This window comes from Emydura macquarii, unplaced genomic scaffold (genome assembly GCF_026122565.2).
Source record: "Emydura macquarii macquarii isolate MOO-44397 ecotype Brisbane River unplaced genomic scaffold, CSIRO-AGI_Emac_v2 contig_1451, whole genome shotgun sequence".
In the NCBI taxonomy this organism is placed as follows: Eukaryota; Metazoa; Chordata; order Testudines; family Chelidae; genus Emydura; species Emydura macquarii.
Window position 1 is genome coordinate 17,000,376 of NW_027131588.1, and position 14,435 is coordinate 17,014,810.

The following is a 14,435-nucleotide window of genomic DNA, read 5'->3' on the forward strand; positions in this document are numbered from 1 at the left end:
TAGCTTTTCCTCCAGTGGGACAGAGGCATTGTCCTACAGCCAACAGCCTCATTCAGTGCATGACCCTGATTCATTCCCAATGCACCATTCATTCTGTGCACTGAGAGAGGCACAGGTCCTGTGGAAAAACAACATGGCCATGTAATTAAGAACTGTATTATAATGCATACGTACAAGGCAGTGGTGGTGAGGAATTAAGGTTGTCCAGGCAACCATAAGTCTGTCATTTCCTAAGTTCCAAGCAGTTGATTTTGAAATCTTAATGTTCTTTTAATGTGCGGGGGTGGTGGTGGGTGTAAAATATAAATAACTCAAAAGTGGGTCAAGGGGCACAAATGCTACTATCAGAGCAAGATTACTTAAAACAAAAATAATTTTACAGCATCCAAAGCTGGGGTAGCTATTTATTACTCATCATGGCTAATCATAATGAAAAAAGAGGGAGGAGTGTCAGAAGAAATGTAAGTACACAGGACACAAATGTATTATGACTTTGAGATAGCTAAATCAGCAAGAATAAAGTTTTATGATGATGAAACACAGGACTAAAATGGGCACTCTCTCTTTTAAAGTGCTTGAACAGTTTTTGAGTGCCTGTGTACATTTCAGGGGCCTGAGACAGTGTGCAAAAGTGCACAGGAAGGTGAGCATCTTCCAAAGGTTAAGAATAAAACTAAAAGGAAGATAAGTGTGAAACCTACCCAAGAATCATAGCAGGTGTACCACACACCATAGCTAATAGAACTATGCAAATAATGGACTTTTGCTTTGTGGCAATTCTGAAAAATAAAGTTGTCTGGGGTCAAGCCAACTTTTTTTTTTTTTTTTGGCCAAAAATTTCAAAACAAAAAACCCCACCCCTTGACTGCCCCCAGGTACTGTTTCATTCTGATTGAGCAGAACAGTTTAAATTTTTAATAAATTTGAAGGAATATTCAAAATGAAAAGCCATTTCAATAAATCAAAATGTTTTGGAAAACATCACAATGAAATGTTTTGACTTTCAGAATTACACACACAATTCAGCAAGCCAGACAGTCAGGAAATTTTAGTGCTGTGGAACTTCAATTCTTTGCAAAAAGAATGGCTGAAAATTGCACCCATCTATACTTACTCCATCAAGATCAGCTCCCTTTTCTTTAGGCACCTATATGTGAAAATTTTTGTCCAAGTGGCATTAGAAGTCAAGGTAGAGCAAAGGGAAGATAATTTAGCTTGATGGAACAAAAGTGGACAATTTGACTGCTAATCATTGCGCAGCTGCTGAGTTACAGGAGTTCTTCCCTTCAGTTAAAAAAAATTAACCTCAATACCCCTCCGGGCTGTAACAGAACAGCTTCTTTCTGAAGCACTAACAGAAAGAGGAATATATAATCCCTTATGGATGGATGTTTAAGAGAAGAGATGCTCTCAGCACAGATATGCTTCTATACTAAGCTAGCACATGAAGTAGCAATGCTAAAGCAAATGGTCTTATGGCTTTGCAGAAGTGCCAGAAGCATCCAAAGTGTAATGTATCATACCTCTACCTAAACTATTTTGCAAGCCATTTCATAAGCTAAGGTCAAAAGGTGCAGTGCAATGTTTGTGTATGGAGGTTCCTCTGCAAGGGGAAGGCACTACAGTATGAAGGAAGGAAAAAATATTCAGAACCTGAGCTCAAAGAAGGTTACTGAAAAATGAATTCAAGGGAAACTATAGTGGAAGCCTTCAAATTCTGTGGATGTTCTGAGCTGTCACACTGCCACATCTGAAATGGCATAGGTTTCCTATTAAAGAAGAAACATCTGACAGTTATTGTCTATACCTAGAATGGTAAGTCACTAGTATTTAGAAATCACTAAGCATTTGTAAGTTGCGTAGTGGTAATGGCAACTGCTGTATGTTGAGCACACAGGGACTGGTTCAGGAAGTCACTTCAGTGCATACTTTACAGACAGACTAGAGTTAGGAGGGAGGGTAGACTAGGGACTAAGACAATAGAAACCTAAGAATTTCACCTGTCTAGAAAATTGGATGGTAGTGTATTTGCTAACCTTTCCAGTAAAGTGACCAACTGCAAAATTAACTGTAATTAAAAAAAGATCACCTAGAGTTTGAGTTGTGGAGCTGTACAGTTAAAGACAAGGGGAGGTTGAAGTCTGATTAGAAGGGTTGATCAGAAAAGCCTCTTGTAGAGAGTCCTTTTGCAGGAGGGGTTTTGACAAGTGTAGTTTTTTTAAAGTTACATGTATCTAACTGTGTGGTGGCTTTGTAAAACTGTGCCCCGAAGATATGGATTAGACTTTAAATGTGCTTACACTTGTATACGGGATGTGAACTTCATTCTGACTTGCACTAAGCCTTTCAGAAAGTCCTATACAGAAAGGGACCTGCTCCCACAGGGAAAGGCAGCCTGCTATTTTTCACATCAGTAGTCTTACACCTTGTCTCTTGCCCTGCAGCTTGGGTGTATAGGGGTGCCCCAGTGCCACCTCCTTCCACAGTCCACTTTCTACAGGAAGACCCACTAGGTAGGTAGTATGGTTACATACTTTTTTCAGTTTGGATGAGGTAGTAGTGAGATTGATCAGAAAGATTCTTGTAAGGGGAACTGATTGGGACACTGTCACCTGAGGAAACTTGCTCATATCCAGCTATGAAGTTCAGTGAGTGATCTTCAAAAAGAATTGTTCAATGACCAGGTTCAGTGCCTAGTAGTTGGCAAGCTTTATATCTTGCTTATGGATGTCTCACTCTTGCCAACATTTAGTTATACCGCTAGGTAATTAAGCGCTTGACCAGGATTGGACTATGTTGGAAGGCATCAAGGATTGAATTTGTACATTATATCCAAACCAGTTCTTTAATGACTGATCTCTTAACAAAAAGAGAAGACTTATTTGAGAATGCAGATAGTTTATTTTATACAATATCATTTCAGACTCATAGCATTGACAAATAAGTAAAACCTATTGCTTCCCTTAAAGGAGGTGAGGTAGTAAGACATGTTACAGAGAGATCAAGCCTAATCCTATTTTTGTATTTAGAGTATAGTAGACTGACAGCTACAGTTTGCCTGCCCTTACAAAACAAGTCTCTACAGGTAGAGGGCTTCTTTGCAGATATATCTCTGGCCAAAAAAAAGCCAGCCAGAGTGGCTCTCTCTCAGGAACTGCAGTAAGTAGCTTCTGACACCTGACACTGATGTTTTGGGGTTAGCGTTACAAGCTAGAATTTGCTTTGAGTATCAGAAGTAGCCAAGTTCTCAGCCTGTGATTGCATGATATCAAATCTAGTGTATGCAGAGATACAAGCATTGACATTTGATTTGAGACTGCAGACATTAAAAAAATCCTAGTATTTCAGAACATTGAGTGTTCCAGACACATTCAGTTAGTCACAAGAAGCTGTATGGATGTCAGTTTCCTGCAAGTTAAAGGAAACAGGTTTATATTCTCTCTAGGATGTCAAATGTAGACTGAAAACTTCTGACTTCTAGGTCAGTCATGTCCTTTACAAGAAGCGGATAGAATTCAGAGCTTCTGTTGTCCTCCTTGGTCTAGAAGAAGCGAGGCTGGTCTAGTCCTTCTCCACTTTATCATCCACTGCCGAGTCTCCAGATGGAGCAAAGGGTCCCACAATCCATGTGAGAGGAATGTTGTGCACCACATACTCCAGCAGCTCATCCAGAGACTCCCGTGCTCTGGTCACCTTCTCTTGGCTCTGGGAGAGGATGCTGCTGGAGAGATCCTGGAAGGAACCAGCAGTAAAGAAGGAAGCATGGAGGTCTTCTAAGCTGCTTTGGATCTGCTGGACCCGATCCTGCATATTTGCTGGGAGGCCCTGGATGCTGGACACTAGGGTAAGACAGACTGCCTGCAAGTGCTGGATGATGCTACGGGACACAGCCAGGGTCTGAGACTCAATCATCTGTGAATAAGCAAATTAGCAATTAACAGAAAAGATTTATACATTCTAACTGCAGTGTAGTATTGACATGCATGGCAAATTCAGGGATAGTATTCAGAAAGCTACTAGTACTCCGGTGCTTTAAACACTAGATAATGCTTTCTCCATGAGAAGAACTCAAATAATCCCAGACTATTTTTCAGGAAGAATGATACCTCTGGCTGGGCAGAGTCTTTATCCTCCCTTTCTTCTAGCTCTCTCCTGCTCCAGTCCAGCCACATTTGATTCAGCTTCTCCTGGCCATCATGAAGCTTCTGACCCAGCACCTCTTTAGCAGAGTCAATCTGGAGAGATTAAAAGAAAAGGGATCGGATGCTTGAAGTCTGACTGCAGTGAGAAAACAGCAATGCCTTAAGAGAGCTGTTGATTCCTGTCAGAATTCTGTCACCCAATGCAAAAAAAAAAAAAAAAAAAAAAAAAAATTCTAATGCTTCTGCTGCCTTGGCTAGATGGCTCTTCTCTAGGTATCGGTAGATCACCTGGCCAGAGGGGGCTAAGGAAAAGAATTTCCTCTCTGGAATGCACTGTGGGACAGATATTTTAAAAGAAAAGATTCCTGGAGACATCTTTGCTCTCTCATCCCAGGTTATAAATTGTTCAGTATGTAATGTTATCACAATGAACATTTCCATGAAGTCATATCTCATTACAGGTCTGCTGATCATGTCTTATCATGGCTCTCCCCCTGCCGCTCCCCAATGTACTCTGCAGAACTCAGGGTCATCTTGCAGTGTGCTGGTGAGCCACACAAGTCTTCTACAGCTTCATTTTGACTAGAGGTGTAAGTGATCCAGCTACAAAAAAATCAATGTTTGTCAACACAATGGCTCCTGTGTCACTTTTAGATCCTACCTGGGAGACATGAAAGGCAGCATACTTCATGTATAAGAACATTTGTATTTTCTACTGGATGTACTAAAGGGGCAGTTTGTATTTTAGAACTAGTGATTTGTCAGCAAGCTTCGCAAGAGATGCATTTAGATCCCTTTCTGGTCCCTAGGATTTGATGTCAATACTGAAAGTGTCAGCATCAGTTTAAAAATGAATCAGGTTGCGGAGAAGAAGTCTGTAGCAGAGGATGGATTTTACAGTTAAGTATATAGGGCCTTGCTTATGATTATGAGAAAGCTTTCATTCCTCCTCCTCCTCCCCCCCATTTAGCTTGAAGTTTCTACTCTATTCTCTTAGTAGATATATACACCAATGTAACAGAGGAGATTAAAACAAATCTCAATGCTTTCAAAGAAATTGGCAGCAAGTCACTGAGGAATCAGTGTTCCCCCATGTGTCCATTTCCCCTTGCTTTTACAGACTGACCTGTGAAGCAGGCTGTACCACCACAGTGAAAGTACTTTGCCTACAATAGCACAGCTTTTCTGGGTGAACAGGCATCCCACAGAAAGCTAGTCAGAAGTAGCACCTTTCATACATAGAGTTCATCACTATGTAACTCCACAAGAGAATGCTGTGGGGGGAGGGGAGAAAAAGGATTTGCATCCCTACCAGATCAATGGTTTGCTGAAGCTGGAAAAGGGCCTCCTGGGTGCTTTGCCCAACTTGTTTCACCTTGCCCAAGGAGTGCTGGTAGGCTCGTTGGCGGAGTTTGGTTGAAAGGGAGCCCAACTGCACATAGTAACTCTTCGGCTGTCTCTGCTGCTCTGCAGAGGGCACTTCAAACCCCTCCAGAGACGTTGCAAGCTTAGCTGAAAGGAATGAGAAGAACAAGGTTTAATCCTAGCCAAGGCTGAGAGACAGATGAAGTACCGTGGTGACAAGTGGGACCAGAGGCCATAACTTCGATCTGTTTGTAATCAATCCTTGGTGCTAGGAATCCTTTCCCCACTTCTTGCTTGTGTGGCACAAGATGTACTTTGTTAACCTCATAGTACCTAGAGGATTTCATTGACACATAGTAAGGCCAACAAGATCATGTAATTGAACTAAAATACGATCAGTCATTTATGGATAGGGACAAGAGTTCGTTTTAATAGAGTCACTAGAGGATTAGGACTTCTGCTCTTTAGTACATTCGTGCACACTCCCACTGACTACCTAAATAGGGACTGTTCCAGGTACAAATCATCTTCACTGGGTAGGAGAAGAAAATAAATGACTGGTATATTTAGAGGTCTAACTGAATAGCTAGCTAGTTTCAGTAATTTTGGAAGATCCTCATCATTGGAAAGGTTTGAAAGGTTATCCTGATAAAAGAGCCACTTTCAGGTCTGAACAAGTAGTAGAGAGTTCATGTTAGAAGAATACCCTGTATTCTTAGTTCAGACAAAACTTTAAACTATGCATTTACAAAGTTTTACATAAAGCATCACATAAGAGGAGGCTACAGTGGACCAAAACCTGCATAGTACTCCCCAGTTTAGAAAAGGCATGAGAACAGGAGCAGCAAATAAAGCTATTTTAGCACCTATTGCATACAGTAAGATTTGGTATATTAGAGTCCTAGATGTGAAGTCACCTAGATGTGACCAGTTTGTCATACCAGCAGCTATACCCCCACCCAGGTGAGGTTCATTTGGGATTTGGTGTTTGCCACAGACAGTCCAATACTAGGAAGTCCTGCCAATCAACCCCATGTTATGGGCCAGAAGCTCAAAGGTTGCACCAGGTAATCTGAGTGAAGACATGCACATTAGCACCTTGAGATTAGACATGTTGTTAATTCCTGCAGAATCAGTTGTAGTTCTGATCCTGAGTTCCCATCTTCCATCCCCCTCCCCCCCCCAGCATCCCAACCTGGTTTAATGCATGCTTTATGGGAGGGGCATCTGTTGGTGGAGATGCCGTAAGCTTCATATAGACCATATACACAATTTAAAATGTCTGTTAAATCCCTTAGGTTAGAAAAATTAGGGTTCTCCAGGAAGTCAGCGTCACATTTCCTAGATTTAGTGCACTGAGAAGAGTAAGTACCCCAGCCGTACTGACCTAGTTCTTCATCTGTTATCGGGAGGTAGTGGTCCACCAGTTCCTCTGATTTCCCCAGCAGTGTGTCAATGCCGCTTACAACCTTCTGCCCCACACTTGATTCCACGACGACACTCATGCTGTGAGTCATTACAGATCGAGTGGCCTCCATACTATCCTGGACAGTCCCTTTAGCGATGTCCAATATTCCAGTCACTGCATCTTTTGCGTCTGTGGCAGTACTGAAAACTGCATCCTTGGCACCTGTGACTGTGGAAGATACTAGCTCCTTGGTATTTGAAATCACCTAGAAAAAAATGGTGTTATTGCCAGATTATGAATAGGTACAAGAGTGGTTTTAGTGGGGGACAAGGCATGCTCTGTCCATACAGATTTTTAGTCTCCGGCTTCAGCATCAAATTTACTTCCTTATTTTCACTAGTAGTTTCTACCATCATAACAGCCTTTGTTTGGGGCAGCTCCTTACTGCCAGCCAACATCTTTTATGTTTCAAGGCAGCCATGTGGCATGGTCAAGGCCTTAAGACCAGGGATAGTTTCTATGGCTGACATCAGTATCCCCTCATTTAGATTATTCTAATCTATGCAACACCACTGCATCCTTCTCTCGGGAAAAAAGTTACCTTTTCAGCTGGCTGTTGAAGAATCAGCAGTTTCTCCTCCACCTTGTCCAGTCCTTTGCAGGCATATTCGTTTACTGCTGCAACTGTTAAAAACCAAGGGAAATTTAGGCCCTCAAAAGCCTTTCAATTTTAGCAGTTACCTGCAGTATCAGAGAAAGCTTGGAACTGGGACAACAGGTTTCAAGAGACTTTTTAAGACAGGAGGAACTGTAACAGTGCCTCGACAAATGGGGAGTTGGACTCATTTAAGACACCAGGGTGCTACCATTGTACAAATGAGTTGATTGTGGGTGGGAAGTCTTTGCTCTTTCTGGAGGTACCGCAAGCCAGAAAGAGTAAATGACAGTTTAGTTACGCGAGCAGTTTGGAAATAGTGTTATTTGGCTATAGGAACGCAAATGAGTTTTTATCTTGCTATGATTGCCTTTAGAATCTAAAAAGCATCTGTTCGGCCCTCCAGTAAACCACATTAAGCTAGCAAGACCTGTGTGACTTCAACTTAAGGTATCTGTAAAGTGGTTTTATTTAGTGACATCAGAAAATCTAAGTTCAGGCACAACCAAAATTTAAGATTACTTAAGGTTTATCCTCTGTATTGCTGGCTGAATTTCAGTTGATTTATAATTGATTTTTGTAAGCCAGTATTGTAATATTTAATGTTATGCTTTAGCTGGTTAAGTTACCCAGAAATTTGCTGATATCAAGTAAGCTGTCAGGCTGGACAGGAGTTAAGCTTACTGTAGGTTTTATGGATTTGACTGCAAAGTTGAGCAATATTAGTAAAAAGTACCAACAAATAAGACCAAATTTGAGATCAGTTTAGATGAGAAAAGTCCTCATAAGTTTTTGCTCTTTGGCAAGAAGACTTGTTTTAATAGTTTTCCGCTGTCCCTCATCTTTGTCTGCATTTTTTTTTACATTATGGGCTTTTCAACGCAGGACCTGTCTTGAGTGTCTATATTGCCTAGCAGTGTGGGGTGCTATATAAAATAGATTCTCCCTTCTTGGAGGTGATGTCAGCACATACAAAGTGAACTTGCACTATTTCATGGAGAAAGGATGCTTTACCTTCTTGAGTTCCCTCCCAATGTGCTATTTTTGCAAAATGCCCCTGTAACCCATGTTCATCATTACTCACTCTGAGGTTCAAATGTGGTCAAAATTGGTTGTACACCACCCACTGCAGCAGTGGCAATTGTCTTTGCTCCCATCTCTGCAACATCACAGACTGACTTGATGAGCGGATGATCTTCTTTGGTGGCAGTGTAAGTAGTAGAAACTGTGTCATAAGTAGAGCTGACCAGTGGCAGACTGGCCACCCTACTAACTATACTCTAAGAAAGGGGAGAAAGTTAGAGTCCAGCTAGTTAAACAGATTCTTAGCCCTGGTCTACATTTACCTGGAAATCCAGCAGCAGTTGATGGGAGTTACGCAAGCTACTCTGCATAGCTGGTGTAACTCCCGTCGACTGCTGTGCTTCCTTTCTGTGCACTGACGGGAACCGTGTTCCTGTCGATGAAGCGCTATACCATGGGGGGGGGGGGGGGGTGTGTTTACCAGTGTCAACTTCCTAATAGTTGAGACCCACTCAATCGATCCAGAAAGAAAGATCGATCTGATGGCAGCGACTTTGCCGCCATCAGTATAGGCGTACCCTTAGTAACACTTGCAGACTCCCTTTCACACCTGAGGCTCTAAGGACTGTTGAATCAGTACCTTCTAACTGTTTCAGGGACTCCCAGAACACATTTAGTTTCTCATCCAGATACCTTATTATGGTTTTAGTGCCCAGAAGCATTTTGCTGAATGGCCATGCAATTTAGCAAGAACTAATACATCACTTGCTATTAATTTTGCACATCTGTTCCTGGGCTTAGTAGGATATAACTGGAATGTTAGCATAAGTCTCTTCATAGTCTTTTCAGTCTGCAATCAGGATATCCCACCTAACCTAGCTCAACTAGCCTCTGAAGTCCAGGAAAGCAATCTTTTTCAGATTCATTTAAACGTCCTACTGCCCATATCTGCAGGCAGTGCTAATTGTGTACAGTACTAGTTTGATCAGCAGGTGCACTTCACTCCAATCACACACAAAGGTAGGACTCTTCCTTCACCCATCCCAAGAAAGATAAATAGATAAGATTGTGGCATAAGCTGAAGCTATGGGGTCCCTACCTTCTTACCAATTGTGCTTAACTCCAAGTGAAGTTGCGCTCTGGAAGACCAAAAGGTGATGTGTTCCAGAGTGGAGGACTTCCTATTAAAGACACCTGATGGGATTTCATTCTAGGTGGATTATGCCAGCAGCATTGGTTGTGTTGTCATTTCTAGTTTCACACTGAAAAAGTCAATTTAAGGCAAGAAGGGACCATTGTGACCTAGTCTCATCTCCTGCAGCAGACAGGCCATAGAATTTCAGCCAGTTGTTCCCATAACTTCTGGTTGAATTAGAGTACATTTTTTAGAAAGACACCCAATCAGATTGTGGCCATAGGCTAGTTTACAAGCCTGGTTTAACTCTACATGCCTAGCAACCCCTCATGGACCTACCTGATGCTCCTGGTCAGTCTCTAGGAAAGCAGCATTTGTTTTGTTTTCATCTGAAGACATGATGGAGTCAGATATCACTGAAGAGAATGAAAAGGTGAGGCAGTTTATTCTAAGCCATGCCATTCTCTGCAAGATCAAGCTTGAAACCAAAGTCCAACAGGCTAAAGATTGCAATCTACTCTGTCCCCCTTTCAAAGCTTACTGAAAAAAGGCATTAGATAATAGGAAGTGCTGTTCCAAATACATAGCGGGGAAGAAGGCAAGGAGAGAGTTCTTCTCTACCAGGAATGAAGTCATCAGGAGACTTTGGAAGAGGACAGCCTTGTATTTGACATGATATAATCTACTATGAGAAGACATTGGCCAGCAATTCTTCTGTTTTCTATAAGTGCAAGAATCACTGAGATGATGCTGGTTTCTTTAGTCCTGTGAATGGATGGTGGGACTGACCTTAATTGAAAAAAAAAAAAAAAATAGTCTAGAACTTTGTCATAACAATACCTTGTAAGTGGGGGCCAGATGTCATTACTCCCAGAGCTGGGTCTATCTGAATGATTAGTCAAATATTGCCCATAGGAGGGCCAGCCTTTGGTATGTTCAGTTAGAGCGCTCCTTCTGACAGGTGGTTAGGGTTAGGTCAGTGGGTCAGGTTATTTAAGTTAGATGTAGTGGGCAAACCCCATAACAGTAACTTTAATTAGCCTTAAAGGAGTTGAGAATCTTTAGACCATCTCATCTCTTCAGATGAGAATGACCACCACAAGCTAAAGAGGGAATATGAAGCATTAAACTGAATTGTGTCTGGCAGAAAATTGTTGTACCACTTCCAGTTGAGACAGTCTCGCTGGATAAGAGTCTTCCTAAAATTAAATTTCACATGGAATTTTTATTCCTGCTTTCCTGTTCACCTGTTTCCCCACATTCAGTTAGGCATTTCCTTTGATTTTGTCAGAGTCAAATAAGTCAAGATACCATTAAGTTAGTGAATTTGGCCTCTATTTCACCTCTAATAGATAGTACACCTTGTAAACATGAATAGGACTTTCCATAGCCATCTAGTCTAATATACTGTCTCAAGCAGATGTACTGTTCTGAATTGACATGCCTGTGGGCTGAGGAGGTTCTTAAACCAACCACTGATTCCTGGGTGTTAAGTCTGGCAGCACAAATCTAGCTATCCTTAGTTACCATCATGCTAGCATGCAAGTCTAAGTATTTAGCATTACTAAGCTCTTTACCAACCTATAGAACTTGCTGTAATGACACATTACACAATGCATTGTGTAAGAGATACTTAAAACATAAAACTATGTGTAAGTTCTGGTATAGCTTATTTTTCAACATCTCCATCTCATCACTTTTTGAAACAAGACAGCCCTAATATTTTTGATCTGTTCATATAGAAGTCTACAGGGCTCAGCTACTGTCACAGCTGAGTGATATAGCAGTAATCGAAAGGATCATTGATATGACTAGAAATGAACACTATGTATTTGAGGTTAGCCTGCAACTAATTTATGTAGCAGCACAACTTCAGCTTTTTGCATACATTTCTGTGGTATATCATTTAGTCACACTCAATATCTTATTTGTTTTTTGACCACCACTGTATATTTTTTGGTCTCTTCCCCATATGCTAACATACATGTAGAAGACCATCAGTTCCATCTACCAACATTAGCATGTATTTGATTACATATATTTGATCCATCCTAGATTCTCTCCTTTTAAGATTCTTCTGACATGCTTCATGCATCTAATCTTGGACTAAAATAATAGTGTATTAGTTTCCCTGCCCCATCACTAACTGCTCACCCCCCACTCCAACCTAATACATGAATTGTTAGCGCTATGCTGAATGGTGGAATGCTTCACTTCTGGTCAGTTCACATGAAGAAGTTTATCCTCTGTTTCCTCTTAACTGCTTTATAATTCATGACAGACCTGTGCTTCTCACTGCATTAGTTTATTTTTCTTAATAGCTTCTTGTGATGCACTATCAAGAGCTTTCTGAATATCTAAATAAATTATATCTACCATTTCTGCTTTCTCCACTAGACCTTCAAAGAATTAATAGGTTTGAAAGGGTAATTTTCCTGTACAAAAGCCATACTTGTTTGTCTGATGCTTATTTAGATTTTCAACTTTGCTTTAGTTTGCCTGGTACTAAAAGTACATTTTTACTTGGTTTGAATTCCCAGGATGATTTGCTAGCACATTTTTAGGCTTTACACCAGCTATCAAATAGTAGCACGTTTCATAATTAGATTACCCATTTATCAGTTCAATCGCTTTATTTTCACATTGCTTTAAAGCCTGTGGTTGAATGCTCTCTTGTCTTACTAACTAATTGTAAGTAGAGAAGCTACTGGGGATTCGTTCCATGACTCTCTCGCTACTTTGTTCCAACACATTCTAGTTTGTTCCAACACATTTATTTGGGTTATCAAAAGAACGTGTTGGAACAAACTAGAGAAAAAGAATCATGGGAAACTACTGAGGATTCATTCCAAGTCATATTGCTATTAGATGTAGTTTTCTTAAACCACACCAGGTATCTCAATACCATTTTTATAAAGTGTATAAAATCTATACTTCTATGCATAGCCACTGTGTTCCTCTCAAGATTCTATTTGCAGGAGTATGGGTTTAGTATTAGCCATCTGAATAGTTAGATTTAAAAACAGTTAGGATACTAGTCAGTGAATCTGGAAGTTTCTGCCTCCTACTGCAACATAACCTCACAATGCTAATTGTCCATTTCTTTGGTGAGTTAAAAAAGCCACATTTAGGAGCAAGTAGCACCTGGTCAAGAATAACTAGATTGTCTAATTTAAGGGGCAATTGAGCCTTAGAAAGTAAAAATTCAAAGCCTCTTACTAATTGGCCTATTTCATGTGCTCAAGCAATTTGGCCACTTGTTACTCATCTCTGTATTTTTCATTGTCACAGTATGACTGAGTTATTCATTTAACAGTTGTTATTTAGAGCTACTTTTTTTTTTTAAAGTTAATTCACTCAACCACCTCAGTGGCTTGTTTTGTACCACCACAAAAGACATTACAGTGGAAAGCTCAGAATGAATCCTGACTGCCCCAGTCCCCACATTTTGTCAGGGCCTCTAGGTACAACCCTTTTAACTCCAAGGGTAAAGCATTTAGAGGAGTATGTTTAGGTTTTTGTAGCCTAGAACTTAGCTTAAGTACTTCTGTTCTTAATATATTTTACTCTTCATCTGCAGCTACCTTGCTAGATAGCAGGTAAGCCAAGTATCAGAACATACAAACCAGAGAAAAAGTTAACTTACTTACTACTTTTAAACCAACATAGGAATACTTATTATTCATAGTATTCCTTAATGCAAGAGGTAAAAAGCATCAAACTAGTTTTAAGCAATTACATTGCACTAGTCAAAGCAACTAGCACCATAACCCAAAGAACAAACTGAAGCCAATCATAATATCTTACCTGCTTCCTACCAACTTCCACAGCCCTTGCCCTAGAGAAGGCCTACCTGTTCAGCTTTTATATGAGGCTAGTGATGTCATCACCGGGCGTGGCAAACTGAATACACAACATGGGAAAACAATCAGAAAATGGCAGTTTCCATCCTGACTAATGAAGGCTGGAAAATGTGGTGTGCTCAACAATTGTTCTCTGCTCTACTCCAGTCACATCTGGGCCAGCTTCTCCTGACCATTGCAAAGCTCCTGATCATTTCCTGCATGTCATTTTCACCCTGGGGGGGACAAGGATTCCAGAGCTTGAAGGGAGATAGTGTAAAAAAAGTAGCAAGGAAAGAATCCATAGTGTTATCATTTTCCATCCACTACAACAGTGTCTTTTCAGAACCCAGTTTAAGGTGACATTACTGCAGTGAGGTTGCTAAAGTGAAGAAAAACAAAATGGTCTGAACATGACCGGAAATCTTGCAAAAGAGTAGTACTACAACATTTTTATGGTTAGGGCAATCTCATAGTTCATCTCAAAATGGCTCCAAGAAGAGTATTTTAGAGAAAGGCGAAGGGATTCTTTTCCCCCCGAGTCAATTATTAGATGATACTGGGAAAGGTTCTTTGGGTGCTTTTTTAAAAATAAAATAAAGCTTCTAGCCCTCATGGTTATCGAGAAAAGTTTGAAAATGTGAATCTTTAAAGCTCAGAAATCTGAAGATAGATTTCTAACGTGTTAGACTTAAAAATAATAATTTTAGGGGGCCTGCTGCATGACTTTTGAATGAGTGTTAGAAACAATGAGTTTCTATGCATTTCAATTTGAATAAAGATATTGTCAGTAATTAATCATGCCAGAATCTATGATGCAGCATTTCAGGATATGTCCTCAGAGGAACTAATAACAGCTCAAAAG

At 40.5% G+C, this 14,435-nt stretch overlaps 1 protein-coding gene and 1 long non-coding RNA gene across 3 annotated transcripts in view; one reads left to right on the forward strand and one right to left on the reverse strand.

Moving 5' to 3' along the window:
• LOC137156439 (uncharacterized) overlaps positions 1 to 2,519 on the forward strand; it is a 43,364-nt gene extending 40,845 nt beyond the window's left edge. The window contains exon 3 of the long non-coding RNA XR_010920767.1: positions 2,445 to 2,519. This is a non-coding gene — a long non-coding RNA (uncharacterized lncRNA). The remainder of the gene's footprint in view (positions 1 to 2,444) is intronic.
• LOC137156438 (perilipin-3-like) lies at positions 893 to 13,562 on the reverse strand. 2 transcript variants are annotated; one of them, XM_067553263.1, is made up of 8 exons: positions 13,536 to 13,562; positions 10,068 to 10,144; positions 8,655 to 8,850; positions 7,517 to 7,599; positions 6,895 to 7,180; positions 5,455 to 5,654; positions 4,107 to 4,235; positions 893 to 3,912 (listed from the first exon to the last, which is right to left on the reverse strand). In XM_067553263.1, exons 2-8 carry the CDS (start codon positions 10,125 to 10,127, stop codon positions 3,562 to 3,564), a joined length of 1,305 nt encoding a protein of 434 aa, XP_067409364.1. In that variant the 5' UTR covers positions 10,128 to 10,144; positions 13,536 to 13,562; the 3' UTR covers positions 893 to 3,561. The 2 variants fall into 2 exon arrangements, with proteins under 2 accessions (XP_067409364.1, XP_067409363.1); XM_067553262.1 differs by lacking the exon at positions 13,536 to 13,562 and having other exon boundaries at positions 10,068 to 10,190.
• Between the last annotated feature and the right edge of the window lie 873 nt (positions 13,563 to 14,435).

Bases quoted from the DNA above. Each gene is read 5' to 3' on its own strand.
- LOC137156438 (XM_067553262.1), bottom strand. From the start codon at position 10,190: ATGGCATGGCTTAGAATAAACTGCCTCACCTTTTCATTCTCTTCAGTG. The intron at 7,181-7,516 runs GTAACTTTTTTC...ATTTTTTTCTAG, and splicing joins TTCAACAGCCAGCTGAAAAG to GTGATTTCAAATACCAAGGA. The intron at 4,236-5,454 runs GTAGGGATGCAA...TAATCTCTCCAG, and splicing joins TTCAGCAAACCATTGATCTG to ATTGACTCTGCTAAAGAGGT.